The sequence below is a fragment of the Cervus elaphus genome, chromosome 13 (genome assembly GCF_910594005.1).
Source record: "Cervus elaphus chromosome 13, mCerEla1.1, whole genome shotgun sequence".
NCBI lineage: Eukaryota > Metazoa > Chordata > Mammalia > Artiodactyla > Cervidae > Cervus > Cervus elaphus.
The window spans coordinates 38,447,501-38,469,495 of NC_057827.1; the positions used below are offsets into that span (position 1 = coordinate 38,447,501).

The 21,995-nt window shown below is 41.1% G+C and overlaps 1 protein-coding gene across 3 annotated transcripts in view; it reads right to left on the reverse strand.

Annotated features, from left to right (window-relative positions):
- STXBP6 (syntaxin binding protein 6) overlaps nucleotides 1-21,995 on the reverse strand; it is a 258,992-nt gene that overhangs the window by 55,855 nt on the left and 181,142 nt on the right. For all 3 annotated transcript variants that reach the window (XM_043922658.1, XM_043922659.1, XM_043922657.1), the window contains 2 exons: nucleotides 1,770-1,900; nucleotides 674-839 (listed from right to left, as the gene is read on the reverse strand). In XM_043922658.1, the coding sequence (XP_043778593.1) occupies nucleotides 674-839; nucleotides 1,770-1,900 (297 nt within the window). The remainder of the gene's footprint in view (nucleotides 1-673; nucleotides 840-1,769; nucleotides 1,901-21,995) is intronic.

Below are 21,995 nucleotides of genomic sequence, written 5' to 3' on the forward strand. Positions count from 1 at the left end.
AAAACCAGGAGAACATACCAGTGAGAAGACCAATGATATACACACTCTTCCTCAATTCAGAGTGACTGGCAAGGCTTTATACTTTTAGCAGTTTCAGTTCTCTAAAAAGAAATGCCACCTAGAAGAAACGTGCTCAGCACCCTCTAAACATTTCTCATTAACTTGCCCATACTGGTACTTGCCCCTATAAGGCTGGCTTACAGCTCTCATCCTAAGTCAGCTCTGCGTGCCATTTAAGGAATAAACGAGAGACTGGTTGCTATTTGAGAGAAAGGAACTAGATCTGTAGGAACGTTGATATCAATAGTTGTAAAACATCATGAGAAATACTAGGAAAAAAGTGACTCTAAAAGTGTCCTGTGATGAAATGATAGAAACAGTAGAGAGGAAACCAAATGCACAGGTTTCTCTAATGAAGGGACAGGCTTCCTCTCCTGGTACAAATAATCTTAGCTAAAGGGTTAATTCCTTTAAAAAGATAGGTTTTTGGAGAAGAGTGAAAACACAGCCACTGTGTCTTTAGCATACAAAGAACTCCCAGAATGGTCCTCAGGCGGTCCAGCTCTGAGCATCCCATTCTTTTTTTCTGGTCTTTAATTATGCTGCTGAGCACCTCTTTATGTAAAAGCGAGTGGAAGGAAACGGACGGCTAGTCATTCAAACCCCCACTCACCTCCCATGATCTTGGACTGGCAGTTAATAAACTCCGGCTTCCTGTCTGTGAGGTAGCGCTGGCAGGTGTGGTGGAGGATCTGGAAGAAGGTACATTTTTCTGAGGCTGTGCTGGCTACCCACTGGTCAAAGGCATTTTCAAACAACAAGTCAAACTCTGCAGAATCCTGGAAAAGACATTGAAAGAACGAAATGACCTCCATCTATAAAAACTGCTGCTTCCGGTTTACCATATTAGGACTCATAGAGGCTAAAACACCTTTCCGAGACTTTGTTCCTAATCACAAGTTTCATCTTGGTTAGCACCAAGGGGCACAGAGAGTCCACCTTTCTCTTTTTATCAAGCAGACCTCAAGTCTCACAGTGTTTTGAGATGTCCCCAAGAAGCAAAGAGCACAGAGGTCCCTTTGGCTTAACCGCATATCAACTTGTATCATATTTCAGACTACACATGGTCTTTCCCATTACTCAAAAAAGGATTACTTCAGGTTCCTGGCACTGAACAATATTAATCTTGTCCCTAACCTTTGGTAGGGAAAGATTATCCCTTATTATTGTAGTGTATAGTTACATTTTACATTTCATTTTTCCTCATCATTGATATATCTTATGGTTAGTGTGTAGCAAAGGGAATTTACTAGAATACATAACTCTACCATGAAATGTTTCATTTATTAAATCCAATGGAATTCTAATACATCATTTTTAAGGTGCAGTTCATTCATTTGATTTTTGGTAAATAAGCCTCATCCCTGATTGCATTACGAGATAGATGGAACTTTGATGAACATGGTTTTTCATATTGATAATCACAGATGGGATTATCTGAGCTCTGCACTTGGTACTTTGCTCTTTGCATTGGAGGCAGCTAGCATTTCTTCAATATGCATCTCCTTAGGTGCCTCTGTCCAACATGATGAAAAGATTTGTAATTTCCCATAAGACAGGCACAGGAATCAGAAAGTCTCAGCCACATAACTGAAACAGAGAAATAGCCTTGTCAAAAACGACTCAGACACTCTCCACTCTGCCAAGGTCAGTGAGAGAGTCACTGTGGGGAAAGGACACCTTAGCTCAGCAGTGGACAGCTCACTCACCCGATTAGGATCGATGCCATTAACCTGGCGAAGCTGCTCGAGCATCCACTGTGACCGCCGCACAAATGACGTGGAGCCTTCGAACTGCTTGACCTTCGTAATGGATGCCTGTGTGGGTTTCTTGTTGGTCACTGCCAAGAAAAGACCACTCTGATCAGTGAGCGTGCAGGGTGCATTGGATTCCCATCCACAGTTGTTTCTAGCTTATACCTACATACATATGTGCAATAAAAGAAAAAATGACACATTTGTATGTGTGTGTGTGTGTAGAGACAGATAAGTATACTTGTGTGTGTATATATACATGTGTATCTGTGTGAATATAGAGGGGAGGAAGAGAGAGGGAGAGGTAAGTGCAGAGACAGAAGCAGAGAAAAACAGAAAATGAATGAATATGTGTGCCTTTAGTGAGAGGAGAACTCAAAAGGAACAGAAGTTATAATCTGCACCCTCGAGCAGTTACAAGATAATTGTAACTGTAAGGGCAGCTTCACTGATGTCTTCATCCACTCACATTGAACACAACAGGGACAATTAATAGCAAGCCCCTCTAATGGAGGCCCCAAATGCACAATGGCTGGCAGGGAAAGCGGCACAAAGGGCTGAGAGCAGCAGGCTGGGGTGGCTGGGAACGGCTGCCCTTTAAAGGTGTAGTGTACTGGTTCCCCGAGGCAACTACAACGCATATTTCTAATGCTACAGTCCAGTGTAAGTATTCCAGGCTTCAGTGATAAAACAAGAAATACCTCATTCAAAAAACAAAAAGCAAACAAACAAAAAAAAAACCCAAAAACAAACAAACAAAAAAACCATTTGGCTTTATAGTTCAGTTCAGTTGCTCGGTCATGTCCGACTCTTTGCGACCCCACGGACTACAGCACGCCAGGCCTCCCTGTCCGTCACCAACTCCCAGAATCTACTCAAATTCATGCCCATCGAGTCGGTGATGCCATCCAACCATCTCATCCTCTGTCGTCCCCTTCTCCTCCCGCCTTCAATCTTTCCCAGCATCAGGGTCTTTTCCAATGAGTCAGCTCTTCGCATCAGGTGGCCAAAGTATTGGAGTTTCAGCTTCAACATGGTAGTTTCAGCTTCAACATAAAGTATAGTGAGTTTGTATCTAATCTGCATCTGATTATAGCCCCCGCACCTCCACATATGAATTCCTTAAGCTGCTACAACTGCAGGCCCGCGGCAGTTCCTCCTCCCGCCTAGGTCAGTTCTCCCTTCCACGCTGAGGATAGCCCTTCTTACCTCTCAGATAGAGGTCAAGCACCAGCCAGCAGGACAGAGTCACTCTGAATACTTGCCTGTCTGCTTACTTCTTGACTTAGGGCCTCAAGGGAGGGGAGGTAATTAAGTATTTTTAAAGGATTTTCCTCAAAGCTCCTCCTGAGCTCTGGCTGTAGGAATTGTAAGTTTAAATAGAACTGATGCTATTAAAGGAAGCAGGAAAAGTGGAAAGCACTCCTCGTAATGAATGCAGTCCTAGTAAGCCTGTACCTCAACACTACATTCTTTCTTACTTTCAAAGCAGCCCACAGATCCCACACTTTGAAATAACCATGCAATGCTAAACAGATGGCAAAACAAATCCTTGCAGGATGAAGGACAGAAAGTACCTATGACAGTTATGGTTGGTGGTAAGAAGGCTCTCCTTCACACACAGCAGAGTTTATCACAGCTTCAGTGTCTGGGGTCATTTAGGCAGGAAAACAGTGACCTAGAGGGGAAAGTGACCAAAGATATATGGGCACCCCGCCTTTAGGTGAGAACCCTATGGTCTAGGACTGGGCTGTTTTTAGGATCGCAGTTCAACCTTCTCTTTTTGTTCCTAACCAGAATTTAGCAAACTTTTTTTTTTTTTTAATTTCAAATAATGCTTAGGTTTAATGCCCATTATTCAGTTATATTTTGGCTAAATGCTTATGAACATTTCACACCAACTGCATTTACTTTCATGGTTAAAAAATCATCACCCCTTAAACACCCAAGATCAAGGAAATGTTATCATCTTCCATCCACAAATGGCCTGTCTGGCTTACAGTTCCACACATAAGCCTGGTTAAGTTCATGAGGAACAACCATTCCCCTCACTAAATTCATGCAGTATTACCAGTCTACCCAGGGCTGTCTATCCACTTAATTCACTTATTTTGTGTGTCTGTGTGACACAAACGGGGCTCTCCTAAATTTCTCTGATAGTCATACCCTGCTCTGCTGTTTTAATAGCAAAGGAAACAACACCTGGAATATATGTGGGTCCTAAAATGTGCTTAAAAGATTAAAGAATGCTTTGCAATAACAGGAAAACGTGGGTTCCTGTATTAGACCCACACCCCTAAACACACAAAGAGGATTTCCTCCTTTGTTTATGTAAATAACACGACATTTAGGCATCCTGGGAAACATAAAGGTTTTCCTTCTGACTTCAGTTAACTCTTATTTTTATTACTGGTCCACTTATTTCCAACTAGTTTACAGCATTATAAAAGTTCAAACATAATTCATGATGGTTGTAATTATTGGCATGTTTGGGACTGACATTTTAGGAAAGCAAGTTCCATTGGAAGTTTGTCACTGAAGATGAGAAGGGCAGGAACTCCACCCACTCAACAAATGCCCCACGGGATTGTTCAAGAGCGATCACATTGCTTCATTGTCATTTTTAACAGAGGCAGATATGACTTCATCCAATCCTGCTTTTTTTACCCTCTATTAGTTTACTCCTTGCCCAGTTCTTGGAATCTGATAATTTTCCTGGGCACTGAGCCCAGTTTAGTTTAATTTTTGTTTAGTGTTATTATCTCCAACATCCCACTTTCTATTTTGAAGCAGGTGCCTTAAAATTATATTATTATATACACATTATATAGAATTAAATGAAGACTTCCCCCTTCTGAAATCAAAACACTTGCACAATCATGCCATTGCCAGACTTTCTGAGTTCTGTGTTTGAAGAAGCATGTTTTAACCCCTTTCTATTTTCATGTTTTCCGGATCCACAGCTGTTAAAAATAAGTCAGTCAGTCAAATTCCAGATGTCTAGCAAAAACAGCAATTCACCTTCTCCTTCCCAAGGAAAGCTAATTTACAGCACACTCTGGAAAATGCAACCAAATGATCTGGATCAGTACCGCTGTAGGGTAGATTTCATATTCATTATTTTGAAAAACTTTAAAGGTGAGATAATCAGGGCATTTTTTCATAGCTTCATCATTCATGAGGAAAAGGTAAATATACAAGCATTTAGAGAGGGTATGATGATATTCCCAGGTAATACTGCAGACCACCCAGAATCAGCCCCATCCCCTAATCTTCCACTCCAAACCACACATCAAAATCACCTGGGAGTTTTACAACAAAAATACCCAGCACTGTCAGTCAGAATCTTTGGGGAAGTTCTGGCTACTGATGCCAGTAGCCCTGGCATCCATATTTTAAATCTTTCCAGTTGACGCGGAGGTACTTTGAGTGCTAAGAGCCACTGAACTATGTGCTTACTCATTTAACAAATATTTATGGAGCATTTGTTAGATGGAAGATACAGAAGGAAGTTTTGAGGATTTTGAGGATTTTTCAAATATTAAGAAAGAAGTGGTTCTCAATCAATAACTGTGATGAGGAGGAGGTAAGAATGATGCTACAGAGAATAAGGCATAATAGAATATATGACACAGGAGTCATCTGAGATGTATGTGGGGGGATTTAAGGACCAAAGTAGAGCTGGGGAAAGTCAGGGAGGTTTCATGAGGCAGCCACATTCTGGGCAATATAACTGTGATTTTCCCCCTGGAGATAATTGGCCTTTTAACCAGCTTGACCATTCAGACTGGAATACATAAGGCTGAACCATCTTTTAAGAACTCCTTGCCAAAGCAATCTTGAGAAAGAAGGACAAAGCTGGAGGTATTATATGACCTGATTTCAAACTATACTACAAAGTTATAATAATCAAAACTGTATGGTACTGGCACAAAGAAAGAAAGAAAGAAACAAAGAAAAACCAGACACAAAGATCAATGGAACAGGATAGAATCTAGAAATAAATTCATGTATATATGGTCAATTAATTTCAACAAGGGATCTAAAAATATACAGTGGGGAAAACACAGTCTCTTCAATAAATAGTGTTGGGAAAACTTCCACCTTGCATCCACATGTAAAAGAATAAAACATCATTTACAAAAATAAACTCAAAATGAATTAACATCTTAAATGTAATACCTGAAACCATAAAACTCCTGGACAAAAACATAGGCAGTATACTCTCTAACACTGGTCCTAGGAATGATTTTTTGGATCTATTTTCTTAGGCAAGGGCAACGAAAGCAAAAATAAACAAGTGGGACTACAAAACTAAAAAGCTTTTGCACAGTGAAGGAAAACATCAACAAAATGAAAAGGAAACTTACTGAATGGGAAAAGATATTTGCAAATGATATCTCTGATAAGGGGTTAGTATTCAAAATATATAAAGAACTCACATAACTTGGTATCAGAAAAAACAAACAATCCATTTAAAAAATGGGCAGAGGACCTGAATAGACAGTTTCCCAAGGAAGACATAAAGATGGCCAACATACACATAAAAACGTGTTTAGCATCACTAATCATTAGAGAAATGCAAATAAAAACTGCAATGAGATATCACTTCACACTGTCAGAATGGATGTTATAAAAAAGACACCAGATAACAAATGTGGGTGAAGATGTGCAAAAAACAGGACTGCTGATTGGAATGTTAACTGGTGCCACCACTGTGGAAAACAGTATGGAGGTTCCTCAAAAAATTAAAAAACAGAACTACCATATGATCCAGCAATTCCACTGCTGGGTATTTATCCAAAGAAAACAAAAATGCTAATTTGAAAAGACATATGCACCTCTATGTTCATTCCAGTATTACTTACTATAGCCAATATAATGAAGCAGGCTAAGTGTTCATTAATAGATGAACAGACAAATCAGATGTTGTATACATATACAGAGGAATATTACATAGCCATAAAACAGCAAACTTTTGCCATTTGCAACAAAATGGATGGACCTAGAGGGTATTATGTTAAGTCAAATAAGACAGAGAAAGACAAATATTGTATGATTCACTTATACGTGGAATCTAGAAACAAAGCTAACAAAACAAAACAGAAACAGATTCATGGATACAGAGAACAAACTGGTGGTTGCCAAACGGGAAGCAAAGGGAGGGACTGGATGAAACAGGTGAAGGGATTAAGGGGCACAGACTTCCAGTTATAAAATAAGTCACAGGGATGTAATGTACAGTATAGGGGATACAGTCAATATTATTGCAGTAACTTTGTATGATCAGTCAATTCAGTCGCTCAGTCATGTCCGACCCCAGGAACCACAGCACGCCAGTCTTCCCTGTCCATCGCCAACTACCGGCGTTTACTCAAATCATGTCCATTGTGTCGGTGATGCCATCCACCCATCTCATCCTCTGCTGTTCCCTTCTCCTCCCACCTTCAATCTTTCTCAGCATCAGGGTCTTTTCCAATGAGTCAGTTCTTTGCATCAGGTAGCCAAAGTTTTGGAGTTTCAGCTTCAGCATCAGTCCTTCCAATGAATATTCAGGACTGATTTCCTTTAGGATGGACTGGTTGGATCTCCTTGCAGTCCAAGGAACTCTCAAGAGTCTTCTCCAACACTACAGTTCAAAAGCATCAATTCTTCAGCACTCAGCTTTCTTTATAGTCCAACTCTCACATCCATACATGACTACTGGAAAAACCATAGCTTTGACTACATGGACCTTTCTTGGCAAAGTAATGTGTCTGCCTTTTAATATGCTGTCTAGGTTGGTCATAACTTTCCTTCCAAGGAGCAAGCATCTTTTAATTTCATGGCTGTAGTCACCATCTGCAGTGATTTTGGAGCCCCTCAAAATAAAGTCTGTCACTGTTTCCATTGTTTCCCCATCGTAAAAACACGGTTATTAGACTTATCATGGTGATCAATTTGTAATGTATATAAATGTTGAATCATTATATTGCATGTCAATTATACCTCAGTGAAATAAAAATTTGATGGCATCCCAAGGAATTTAGAATAAAACCCAAGTCCCTTACGATGACCTGCAAAGTCCTAGATGATCTGGCCCTTAAGTACCTGTTCATTCTCATCTCATTCCATTCTCCCTTTTGTCCCCCAGGCTCCAGTCATCTTTTCCTCCTGGGAAACAGCAACCGCTGCGTACCCTTTGCAAATGCTATTCCCTTCATAGAAACTCCCTTTTCCTATGTGTGTGTTTGAGAGTATGTTTCATTGTTGTCTCTTGCTCACTGTTCTGATTTCAGTTTAAATGTCATCTCCATTGAAAAACCTGTGATTATCGTATCCAGGTAGGTTCCCCATCATGTTATTTTTTTCACTGAACTCTGTTCTTTTCACAACAGGTTTATTTCAAGCCTGGGTAAAATATTCAATGTTTGCTTCTCTGACATATTTTTGAAGAATGAAAATCAGATTGTTATCAGGTCCATCTAGTTCTAAAACACAGAAGATATGGCTAAATCCTCACAAAGATAGGAAGTAGCGATGTAGGATCCAATAGATTGACACAAGCCCTTTAAATTTTTTAAAACTTTTTAAACATAGCTTTTTTTTCTTCCTCTTGAACTTGACAATATCTCTGTGACAGAGGCAGGGTTACTGCTATGATCACATATTATATTTATGGACAATGAAATTGGGGCACAGAAAGAGTTGACTTTCCCAAGCAATATTGGCAATAAAAAAAAAAAAAAAAAACCTGTGACCTAAACAATGAACTAAGAGTCTATGTCTATTGCTCTTTTCACTACAGCTTTTTGCTACAATGTCAAATGTCACATTTCATTGGGTGTTAAAGACTATCACAACAGAGAAGCCATTTCCAGAACATCTATAAGACCACTGAGTCATGTGCATTGGGACTCACTCAATAAGTCACGTTTTGGGGTTATCCAAGCCTAATGCTTCTTCTCACTCACTCCTGGTCATCACTGCTTTCTGTGGTGGTATCAGAGGAAGACAGAAGCATAGGGCAAACCAAGTGCATGTCTTTCTACTACCAGTTCTGACAAAAAGAATTTGGTTTTCATTGCCTCCTTGCTCCTCTTTAGCCTTTCTGGAGACTTGATCTACATCTCAGCTGTAGTTAAGAAGCAGTGACAGAAACCTTTAGGTCTAGAATATCATTACCGTCATTACTCAAGTGGTATAACAATCTCTTTCTCATGAACTAAAGGCCTAAAGAGTTAAAGGGTCTGGTCGTGACACATCATTCAGAAGTAAGACACTTAGCTATAGTCAGAGTGGAGATTACCAGCTTTGCTTTTGCCCAATCAGAAAATTCTATGTAATCAAAACCAGATAAGCTAGCCAACAGTAAAGCACCATGTAGTCTGATCAGGACTGGTCTTATATTAAGTCAAGAGCGGGACAAAGGCTGTCATCAGAAACAAAAACCAGGAACACAAGTTACTTGCATGTGGTGCAAAATGGCAGAAGAACACATACTCTGCTGGGGATTAAGAAGCTGATTCTCCATTTCAAGGTCCAATGGTTTTGTAACTGCCTTTTTTTTTAAGTCACTCTTTCCCCTATAATCTCATTATTCATAGTATCATTTCTCAATTGCCCCAAACAGGAAAATCAATTTTACCCAAATACAAAAGATCTAGTCTCAATCCTAATATATTATCTTAAAGAAAACAATAATCAGCATTTAAATAAAATAATGACTCACCACTTCTATATTCTCTACCTGAACATTCCTTTTTAACGTTAAACTCAAATTGAATCTTCTTATAACTTTATGTAGTCATTTAAAAAAAAAAAAAGAAAGGTGCTAGAGAACAAATTGCATTGATATCCTCAATACAGTCTGATGTTGAGGCTAAGGCAGCTAAAATGCAGAATTTACCATTCGTATGTACCTAAAATACTTTAAAATGGCATCCTGCTTAGCCCTCTCTCAGTCTTGTAGTTGAGGGAAGGTCAGCATTTCGTGGTGTGCCTTAGCCCTCTGCTCTGCTGGAGTCTAATGGTCAGATGTTTTGATTTCAATAAGAGTGCTGATGTGAAATACACAATTTGGAACAAGGAAAAAAAGTGATGTCTCCATAGAACCTCATCAGGGCTGCTCTTTGACTGTGTCAGAGGTGATAGACATAAAGGAAAAAAAAAGAAAAAGAAATTCTCTGAGATGTGATTCAGGGAGTAAAAGCAAGAATGAGCATGCCTTCTGGGGGCAGATGTGGTGAAGAGACGGGCTGAGAGGACATGATGAGAAATGATTACTTGGAACTGTTTTTCTTAATGCTTTTCCCAAACCCTAATGTATGATAATTCCAGGTGAATTTCACAGTTGTTCAGTCAGTCGCTCAGTCAATCGTGTCTGAGTCTTTGCGATCCCATGAACAGCAGCACGCCCGGCTTCCCTGTCCTTCACTATCTCCCAGAGTTTGCTCACACTTATGTCCATGGAGGCAACGATGCCATCTAACTATCTCATCCTCTGTCACCCCCTTCTCCTCCGGCCCTCAATCTTTCCCAGCATCGGGGTCTTTACAAATGAGTCGGCTCTTCCCATCAGGTGGTCAAAGTATCGGAGCTTCAGCCTCAGTCCTTCCAATGAATATTCAGGGTTGACTTGCTTTAGGATTGACTGGTTTGATCTCCATGCAGTCCAAGGGACTCTCATGAGTCTTCTCCAACACCACAGTTCAAAAGCGTCAATTCTTTGGCACTCAGCCTTCTCTTTGGTCCAACTCTCACATCCATATATGTCTACTGGAAAAACCATAGCTTTGACTACATGGACCTTTCTTGGCAAAGTGATGTCTCTGCTTTTGAATATGCTGTTTAGGTTGGTCATAACTTTTCTTTCAAGGAGCAAGCATCTTTTAATTTCATGGCTGAAGTCACCATCCACAGTGATTTTGGAGCCCAAGAAAATAGTCTGTCCCTGTTTCCACTGTTTCCCCATATATTTGCCATGAAGTGATGGGACCAGATGCCACGATCTTAGTTTTTCAAATGCTGAGTTTTAAGCCAGCTTTTTCACTCTCCTCTTTCACTTTCATCAAGAAGCTCTTTAGTGCATTTTTGCTTTCTGCCTAATGGTATCATCTGCATATTTGAGGTTGTTGATATTTCTCCTGGCAATCTTGATTCCAGCTTGTGCTTCATCCAGTCTGGCATTTCACATGATGTACTCTGCACATAAGTTAAATAAGCAGGGTGATAATATATGGCCACAGTATCTATGGAGAAATAAATTTCTCCATAATTTATTTATTTAGGATGGTAGCTGCATCAGCAATTTTATCCAGTGAGATGGATGAATATTTATAATGCTTAGAAGCAAAAATATCCAGATTGTTATCCCACATACTTTCGGATCAGGGACCCATCATCACTGCTACAGTGAGTGGGGAACGAAGCCCAGTGCTCTCCACACAGGGTTGATCATTTGCTTCTCACACTACTTCTCAAAGTATGTCATAATTTATGGACACAGTCATTTAGCCTCCACAGGCTCCCAAATTCCACCAATTCATGAAATGGCCAAGTGTGTTTCTGAGGCCCTATTCCTCTCCTTCCATCTTAGGTCCTGGGAGATCACTGGCCAGATTCCTGAAAGAACCCAAATGGGCCTGAAAGGGTAGTCTTAAATCTGATTGTTTTTAGGAAGAAAATTTTAATCCAAGCAAACAACATCTACAATAACAAAAATGGTGGCATTTCAGCCACAACCATCAAGCCAGTAAGGACAAATACAGGATGTCCTATTAGAGTTCCTACTCCACTAACCCTGAAGGGGAGGGAAGGGGAGAGTCAATGAATAGGGCTTCGAGGCTTGATTCTTAAAGGCAAAATACTATGGTCTATAGGAGGGATAATCACCAAGAAAGGAGCTTTCCGCGCAAATGTTTCCTTATTTGGTATCACTAGTTCTTAGGGCTGTACCTACATCATGTTCTCATCTCCAGATTCATGTTCCTCATGCTCCTCCTCCAGGAGGAGGAGGAGCAGACTCAAAGTCTAGGAAATTTTTCCAAAGGGATATCAAAAGTAACTGTATGGGAAACTTCTTTTTTTGTAAATAAGTTTGGATGAGTCCTTCAGTAGAAAGAGAAGAAGAACATCTTTCATCATGCATTCTTCAGGAAGGATGCTTTTAAAATGAAAGTACAGCATCAAACCAAAGTAACTGACAGTTACACATTTGCAGAGCAAGCAAACCCCTAAACTAATTCAGCAGGAAGTACTAGCTATACTAGCTGGTTTTTATATTTGCAATTACCCACAAGGAGACAAAATTACTTTTGCAATGTACAACTTCAAAGCCTCATGCCAACATGAGCTCCATGTTAAAAAACCTTCCTGGACATTTCCTGGCAGTCCAGTGGTTAGGACCTGATGCCTTCATTCCTGAGTCCTGGGTTCAATCCTTGGTGGAGGAACGAAGATTCTGTGAGCCTTGTGGCACAGCCAAAAAAGCAGCACACAAACCAAACTTTGTGATCAACATTTAAAAACAAACAACATCTAGTCCCTCCCATTTATAACCTTCTTACTCTGTTGACAATGTTACTTTAACTATAGAAATATGTAGATTTTATTGTGAAAGGGTATTCTACATCTCAAGTCAATGACAGGCTCAGGTACACCACAGGTAGTCTTGGGGAGTTCAATCTGTAGCTTGCAATCAGGAAGTGTAATCCCCAGAAGGTGAGTTCCCTGTCTCAAGATGAGTGCTGCCCTCTCCAGACAAGCAGCAACGATGCCCATTCTATTATAAACCAATACCTGGTGCCAGTCCCTATAACACGCATAAATGAACAAGCCAATCAACAAAGGGCTCTCTCGACCAAAGGAAGCAGAGGAAGAATGTCCGAGACCATGAAGAAGCCAACAACTTAGATCAGGCTCAACTGTTCTGTTTCAAGATCAAGCCATGGTTGTAAGGAATGTGAACTGTTTTTTCACTAGAAAAAAGGGGCATTCTCACAATGAAGGAGAGCAGAGAAAATGGTAATACTCAAGAATTTACAAGAATATTAGGGGACTAGAAGGAAAAAATGTTGTGGGTTCAAGCCTTTGAAAACAATCTTTTTTTCCCTGCATCCTTATTCTAGCAGCATCTCTCTTGCAATTCTGTTTGTCTCAGCCTTCTTGAAAACACGACTTTAGGCCTGAGATTCAGCCACCCAAGGTTTCCATTGTGGTTGAATTTTTAGATTCCTCAGACTTTTCCCCATACACCTGTGGGGGAAAAAATCAATTTGCATGCATTTTGGGTAAAGGGTAAACATACAATGAATTATAAAACTTGGTTAATGCTATTATTGCAAGTTTGTATTTTATATGGAAAGGGTATAACATGTCTGATTTATATAGTGTGACCTTGAAACGAACAAACACACTCATCCAAGCCAGGGAAATAAATGCCTTGACCTGTGAGAACGCTGACGGCTTTCTGAAAGAGATTAAATCCAATATGAAATACTGTGGTATCCAATGAAGAAAACAGAAAGGGTTAACTGCAGCCATAAAGCCTCATTCTGTTCTTACTTCCTAAATTCTGGAAACAGATACAAACATCATTTTTGATCTATTCTTAGGAGATTTACAAACAGAGGATCTAAAGACAAAGGCATCAAAGCAGAGGCTACCTGACTCAAGAATGAATTAAATTACTCTACAAGCACCTCAAAGACTGGGAATGAAACTCAAAAAAGAGATGCTTTTAACATGATACCTTCCTTTCACATTATCTGTCATATAAGGAAAAGGTACTGGCCAAGGGGCAACTCTCTTTAGGGAAATGTCATATTTGGTAGAAATTCAATACATATTTTACCAGTGAGAGTTGTTAAAAAGCATTCTTAGTTCTCAAATGCCCCTTACAGTGAGAAGAGATGGAATCATTTGGTCTTTCAGCAGCTGTGAAGCAGAAGCCCTTATGGACCACCACCCCACTGCAACCCCAGCTCCCCGCACCCAGTGAGGGGAGGGCCCAGTGCTCTGCTCCCGGACACAACTCCACCGTTGAGCACATCATATTAATATTTAGTCTAAAGGAACCATGGAACGATGTTATGTAGATACGGGTAGCCTTCTATGTGAGAAGAGTAACACCCACCCACAAGGAGACTTCAGAGAGCGACAGAGAATGAGATAATAGATCAGGAACATACAATAACAACATGTAATATCACTAGGTTTCTGGAGAAATCGGAGCTGCCGTGACTCAGCAAACATATGTTTGACTCAGCAAACGTATGTTATCAAATATAATGACAACTATCAGTCAAGTAAAGACAGATTTATCTGCTCTCTCTGCTTTCCACCCTTTTCACTACCACCATTTACTCAATACTTTTAATAGTATATTTGATGTGAGGGCTTCTATCACTGAAGTTCTAGAGAAAGTGAATGATGTCACAAAGAACTTGTCACTTTCACTCTTCACTGTGGAGGGAATAAGATCTAGCAACATGTTTTAGGTAAAGTGAAAGTTGATCAGTTGTGTCTGACTCTTTGGGATCCCATGGACATGGAATACAGTCCATAGATTGCTCCAGGCCAGAATACTGGCGTGGGTAGCCTTTCCCTTCTCCAGGGAATCTTCCCAAACCAGCGATTGAACCCAGGTCTCTCACATTGCAGGCGAATTCTTTACCAGCTGAGCCACAAGGGAAGCCTAAGAATACTGGAGTGGGTAGCCTACCCCTTCTCCAGCGGATTTTCCCGACCCAGGAATTGAATCAGGGTTTCCTGTCCTGCAGGTGGATTCTTTACCAACTGAGCTAGTTTTAGGTAAAGTGAATGTCAATTACATTAGTGAAAATTATCTGCGATTCAAATTAGCTGGATTTATTTTGGTAAACTCTAAGTGACATCTACTAAAGCTAAACACCCATATACTATGCTGCTGCTGCTAAGTCACTTCAGTCTTGTCCGACTCTATGTGACCCCATAGACGGCAGCCCACCAGGCTCCTCCATCCATGGGACTTTCCAGGCAAGAGTACTGGAGTGGGGTGCCATTGCCTTCTCCGCCCATATACTATAAGACCCTGAAATTCTAACCCTATGTCGACAAAACAGAAATGAAGGCTACATCTACCCTTCTGCCTGAAGCAACCCAAAATGGACAAAGTGAATGAAACAGGGAATGAGGGTGGTCCCTGAGAGACTGGAAAGCTTCCCTGATGTCTCACACAGTAAAGAATCTGCCTGCAATGTGGGACACTTGGGTCAATCCCTGGGTTGGGAAGATTCCCTGGAGAAGGGAACGGCTACCCACACCAGTATTCTGGCCTGGAGAATTCCATGGACAGAGGAGCCTGGCAGGCTACAGTTCATGGGGTCACAAAGAGTCAGACGGGGCTGAGCAACGTTCACTTTCAGCCCCACGACTGCCCTCCTTTCCTGGTTTGAGAGTGTTTTCCAGGCTGTAGCGTGAGGAGGAGGAACCCAGGCAGGGACTGCCGGACTCTGCACTAAGACAACAGCTGAGCGCCCAGGGAGACCAATGTCCTTAAAATTCTCAGGACAGAGCAATGGAGAGTGAGAACTTCACACACACAGAACTCCGGAGACCTGCAGAGATTCAGCCTCAAGTATTTAGCTGAGCACTTCTCACCACAGGTGTGTGAGGAAATTACCTGAGGCCAAAGAACGAACCACTCAAAATGAATAGAGGGAATAGGACTCCATGAGTTAGGAATAATTCGCCTTAGGCTGAACAGTGCTCTGGTTTCACTTACAAATGACAATGGTGCATGAAGTTTATAACATATGGAAGAGTAAAATGTGTGACAACAGCAGCATAGAAGTCAGGATGGGAGTAAGGGAAGTGAACTATTGGGAGGTTCTTACACATGAATTACGGTATTATCACTTGAAGGTGAAGCATGTTAAGTTAAAAGATATATTCCATAAACTCAAAGGCAATCACTAAAATAAATCAGAGAGTCATGGTTATGATGTTAGTTTTATGTGCCAGTTTGGCTACTGGATAGGCCATGGCACCCAAGCATTAATATTTGGTCAAAGATTCTTTTTGATGTTTCTGGGAGGGTGTCTTTGGATTATTATTTAAATTGGTGGACTCCGATGGCCCTCCATGACGTGGTTGGCCTCGTCTAGTTAGCTGAAGGCCAGAACAGAACAGCAGATTGACTTGCCCTGGGCAGGAAGGAATTATAGCTTTCAGAGTTGAATTGCAATATTAGTTCTTTCCTGGGTCTCCAGCCTGCCAGCCCACCCTGCCCATTTTGGACTTGACAGCCTCCATAATTGCATGAGTGAATTCTCTGTATAAATATAAACATATATACTATAAATATTTATATAATATTAATATATACACACATCCTATCAGTTCTGTTTCTTTGGAGAATCCTCACCAACACAATAGCTAATAAGCCAACAAAGAAAACAATTTCACTCACGGCAACAGCTGCAAGAATAAAATACGAACATATGTAGCCAAAAGAGTACAAGGCTTGTATAGTCAAAACCACAATACGTTATTGAAGGAAATTAAAGAAGACTTAGATAAAAACATCTTGTGTTCAAGGATTAGAAAACTTCATATTGTTAAGTATGGCAATAATCCCCAAATTGATCTACAAATTCAAGTGGACAGACATACTGTGGTCATGGGTTAAAAGACTCAATATTATTAAGATGTTGGGAGGCAAGAACAGACAAGGGAGAAAAGACGGTCTCTTCAGTAAGTGGTGCTAGGAAAACTGGGCAGTTACATGTGAAGAATGGGATTAGAACATTTTCTCATACTACATGCAAAAACGAATTCCAAATGGATTAAAGACCTAAATATATTAATATATATCTCACCCCTTGCTAAATTACAGCAAGCACCTGGCATCGCTTTTCCAGCTCTTACTGGACCACCACAATGAGAATTTACCTCACACCTGTCAGAATGGCTATCAGCAAGAAGTCTACAAATATCAAATGTTGGGGAGGATGTGGAGAAGAGGGAACTCTTGTATACTGTTCGTGGGAATGTAAGCTGGTATAGCCACTATGGAAAAGAGTATGGAGGTTCCTCAGAAGACTAAAAATAGAGCTACCATATGATCCAGCAACTCAGCTTCTGGGTATATATCTGAAAAAAAAAAAAAAGAAAATGCTAATTTGAAAAGATACGTGCACCCCACAGCAGTATTGGGGCTTCCCAGGTGACGCTAGTAGTAAAGAACCTGCCTGCCAATGACAGTGCAAAAGACATAAGAGACACAGGTTCAATCCCTGGGTTGGGAAGACCCCCTGGAGAAGGAAATGGGAACCCATTCCAGTATTCTTGCCTGGAAAATCCCATGGACAGAGGAGCCTGGCAGGCTACAGTCCATGGGGTTGCAGAGTCAGACAAGACTGAAATGACTTAGCATGCACAGCAGTATTATTTACAATTGCCAGGATATGGAAGCAACTCATATTAGTAGCATATTAGTGACTGCCTACACATATTGGGGTGGTAGTATGGGAATGCCTGGGGCCAAGGAGGGATTATCAAGGGGTACAATGAAACTTTTGGGGGTAATGGATAGGTTCATTACTTTGATTGTGATGATTCTGCAGGTGCATACATGAAAAAGTTACTAAACTGTACCATTCAGATATGTGAAGTTATTTGCATATCAATTATACCTCAATAAAGCTATACAGTCACAAAACTAATCTATGGCAACTCTGGTCAAAATAGATGGAGGTGATTACCTTTCTGGGGTGCTGGAAAGGTTCTATATTTTGATATAGTTGATGCTTACATGGTTTTATATGAAAGTGCTAGTTGCTCAGTTGTGTCTGACTCTTTGTGACCCCACGGACTGTAGCCCGCCAGGCTCCTCTGTCCATGGATTTTCCAGTTTGGAATAATGGAGTGGGTTGCCATTTCCTTCTCCAGAGGAATCTCCCTGACTCAGGGATTAAATCCATGTCTTTTGTGTCTTCTGCACTGCCAGCAGATTCTTTACCTGCTGAGCCATCAGGGAAGTCTGGTTTTATACACATGTCAAAAATTCATTGAAATATACACTTAAGATTCATATACCTTACAATAGTAAGTTATACCTTAATAAAAAGTAAACCAGGGACTTCCCTGGTGGTCCAGTGGTTAAGACTCTGTGCGTCCAATGCAGGGGGTGCAGGTTTGCACCCTGTAAGGGTGCAAATGCAAGATCCCACCTCCTAATACCATCACGTTTGGGGGAATATTTCAACATATGAATTGGGTCACTCACTGCAATTCTGTTACTTCCTTTTATAAAAATCTACTTGCAAAGGTCTCCAAGAGGGCTCATGATCTCCTTTTCTGCTCATCTCTTTTGGAAACTTTCTCTAATTACCCCTACTTTTAGTTGAAGCTTCCATCACTCCCTCTTTTCAGACTTCTCCTACTCTGCCTGTGAGCATGCTTAATATTTTCTTTTCCTATGAGAATCTCCTATGGGTAAGGCCAGCCCTAAAACTCCATCCACTGTTTTGAGAAATGTGGTAGTGAGAGAAAAAAGTTGTGTGTGCTGAGTCCTCTACTGCTTCCTACACATTCACTGCTTATCCCATCGCTTCCCTACCTGCTCATCACTCTCCAGAATTTGCCCCTGGAAAATTAAAAGAGTCTCCAAACAATATTACCCGGTGGCTTTTCTTCTGTCATTATTTCCCTTGTTTCACTGCAGCACTCCCTATAATCTAGACACACCCAAAACAATCCTTCCGGCACTCTTTGGACAATACAAGCCTTTTGGGTACAACAACTAATGACAAAGCTCAAAGATGCTCAAGCGCTGGACATGTTCAAGGATGAGAAAGACCAGGGAAGGAAAATACTAAGAAGAGGAAAGAAGGAGTGAAGTCACAGACACAAGCAAGTGCCAGATCATAAAGGCCTTGGTGGACAAGGCTTTGTAAGCACGAAGCAGGAATATAATCTGATTCGCATTTTAAAAAATCCTGGCTAACTGTTGCGGGTCATGGTCATGGTAGGAGGGTGCAGGAAAGCAGGAAAATCACTTAGGAGCCTCCAGGGCAGTAGTCCAAGAGACAGGTGACAGTGACTTAGACCAGATGACAATAGGACAGATATACAGAAAAGTGGACAGTCTGTCCACTCTCCACAGCTGTTGATCCCCCAGAGGAAATCCTCAAGGTCACTCACCAAGTCCCACTGTCCTACTCTTATATCTTGTGTACTGTCTATTAAACATCATACTTTGTACTTTTCAGAATAAAGATCACTCTGATTTGTACTTTTATATATCTGTATGTGTTATCTACCTACACGTTATAAACATCCTGCGAATAAAAGATGATGTCTTTGCCTACTTCAGGAGGGCGACCAACAGAGTCCTAATTCCATCATGTATCACATGAAATATCTCCATTCTGATCAGTGATAATCAAGTATTTACTGTAGGTCCTGACGGCTGTGGTTAGCAACATCTCACCTACCCTGATCTCTTTTTTTAGCTGTGTCTCTGTTTTTCTTTTTTTGTCTGGAGTCATTTGAGGCAATGTCAGAGAAGGGAACAAAAAAAAAAAGAATAACCAGGCACACCTGATTACAAATTCTGACATGTGGTAAAGAGCTGCTTCTCTTGCACAGAGAGCCAGCACCTCCGTGACTTCTGCTGCAAATTCCAAGGTGGAACACATTGTTAAGCACTTCATTAGTAATTATGGAACAGCCTAGGAATCACTTCCGAAATAAATGATGCCACTTGTGTTAAATGAGTCCTTCCTAAGGAAAATCCCAGGGGAACTTTCAATAGCACAGCCTTGATGAAGATTCAGAACAAAAAGAGTAAAATGTCTGATCCTCTGGTGTCGCGTAAGTAGCGATATACTCATCTTCCTCCATACAACTTCCCACTGACCATCTCCACATAAATCACAACTGGTGGACAAACAGCCTTAGGGAGATGAGGCACAATGGTGGATACGTGAGCTCTTCTCAGAACTCAGCTGGTCACAAAGTCTGCAGGTCTCCACTTGTTTGTTCCATGGTACTCCTCTCCCTCAGGCCTACAGCCTAGACCAAGGGCGATTCTGACTACACCAACCTGCATTGGAGAGCAGCGGCCATGCTGGGTGGGTTACTCTGTGACAGAAAAAGATGTAGCTACTCTCAGTAAATGTTGAGTGTGGTCACTAAACCTGTGCCCAGGGGCTTAGGGATATAGTTGAGTTTTCCCCCTACCCTTCAGTTCATTCACTGTGGCGTGCAGTTCTTTACTGTTCCTGGATGTTACTGTGCATCATCACTAGGAAAGTAAAGCCATTATAAAGAATGGGGGGACACATGTATACCTGTGGCTGACTCATGTTGATGTATGGCCTGGGGTCGATTCCTGGGTTGGGAAGTTCACCTGGAGGAGGGCTTGACAACCCACTCCAGTATTCTCTCCTGGAGAATCTCCATGGACAGAGGAGCCTCGTGGGCTACAGTTCATGGGGTCGCAAAGAGTTGGACACGACTGAGCAACTCAGCACACACAGCACATGGCAAAAACCATCACAATATTGTAAAGTAATTATCCTCCAATTAAAACAAATAATCTAAAAAATTAACAGCAAGAGCAAGCATAGCTAATGTCAGGTGACAAAAAACTTATTGAAGGATCATGCAGGCCAGTCAGTAGACTTGACTAACTTAGAATTCTCAAACTCTTTGCATGAAATTAATTTGGCACCAAAACCTCACTTTACTTGGACTGAAATTTGGAGCCAAGATCACTGATTGTGCATTGCAAGTTAAATTTGTTGTAAAACTAAATTTAGCCCCTTTCACCAGGGGCCAAATGTGTGAATTCCTTACATCATCAAAATACAAAAAATTATAATTTCTACTGACCCCTTCAAAAGCAATATTTTGCATTCTTTTAGTGTACAAGCTAAAGCTCTATTCAGTTTAGGACATTAGTTTGATAGAACTAAAGCTCACTTAGACTATCTGTGCAGGTGTGATGGGTAGTTTGCCATGGTTTCCACAATGGCCACTGAAAGGACGGGTATGTACTGCAGGTCTTGCTATGTCAAATTGTACAATAGGAATGTGCCAGATGATGATGTGAGTGGTCCAAAGGTCACCTGAACTTTTACAGTGCAATGAGCAGCTAGATATTTACTACCTGCAGAAGCAAATGATAAAAGATCTCACCTCCAGTGCATGGATCACTGCACTGCGCTGCTGCTCTCCAGTCAAGGTTCACTACTGGATGGTAACCAGAGGGACTGGGATAAGACCAGGTCACAGTTTTCAAATGTCAAGATCGCTCACTCAAAAACTCTGACATCTTCCCATAACCTAAGATGCAGTCCACTCAAATGTCATTGCCTAGGACCATGGACTCAAAAATACTCACCCTGCTCATCAGAGGCAGTAACTCTTTAAGCACCTGCTTTTATGGGACACATGAGGTAAAGCAGGTACTGCATCTGCATGAAGGGCTTCACCTAAGATCTGGTGCCTCTTCCTGTTCCCCTACTGGCTATAGGGATCAACTGCCTGATTATCTCCCCAAACATCCTAATGGAAGACGACTTCCTAGACTAGGTACAAATTTGGACTGATTTTTTTCCCCCATCTGACTCTACAGGCCAAGATCCCCATGGTCAGCAGAGCCATTCCCTAATCAGCCCTTACTGAGCCTTCAGCGAATCTTACCACCCACGAGTTCTGACACTTCTGTGAAGATGGAAAACTCTCCAGAAGCTCGCAATATCAAACAAATAGAGAAACAAAACTATGCCAAGATTCCCACAAAGATTCATGTCTTCAAACTCAACTTTTGGTCTATTAGCACATTCACAGATTCCTGGTCCCTCTCAGTTGCTATAATTTCATATATGTGGTCATTGATAATAGATGATGCTGGGCATGCACATTTTGGAGTTCTAAGTCACTTGTAACCCTATACAGATAGATAGATGAGGTCACAAGTCAGCACAGAGTTATAAACACTAGCAAAACTGTGCCAATTCCACGAAGACTTTGAGGAAGTGACTAACACACGCCATCAAGGGTACTTTAGCATCTGATATTGTTACAGGAATAGAATTAATGTTTCTCTTTTATCTGCTTCCTCTGCTAAGGAGGTCCATGATGTCCCTGATGGTTCTACAAAGAGAAGCCAGTGTCCACCCCAGATGTACTGCACAGGTTGCCCTCTTG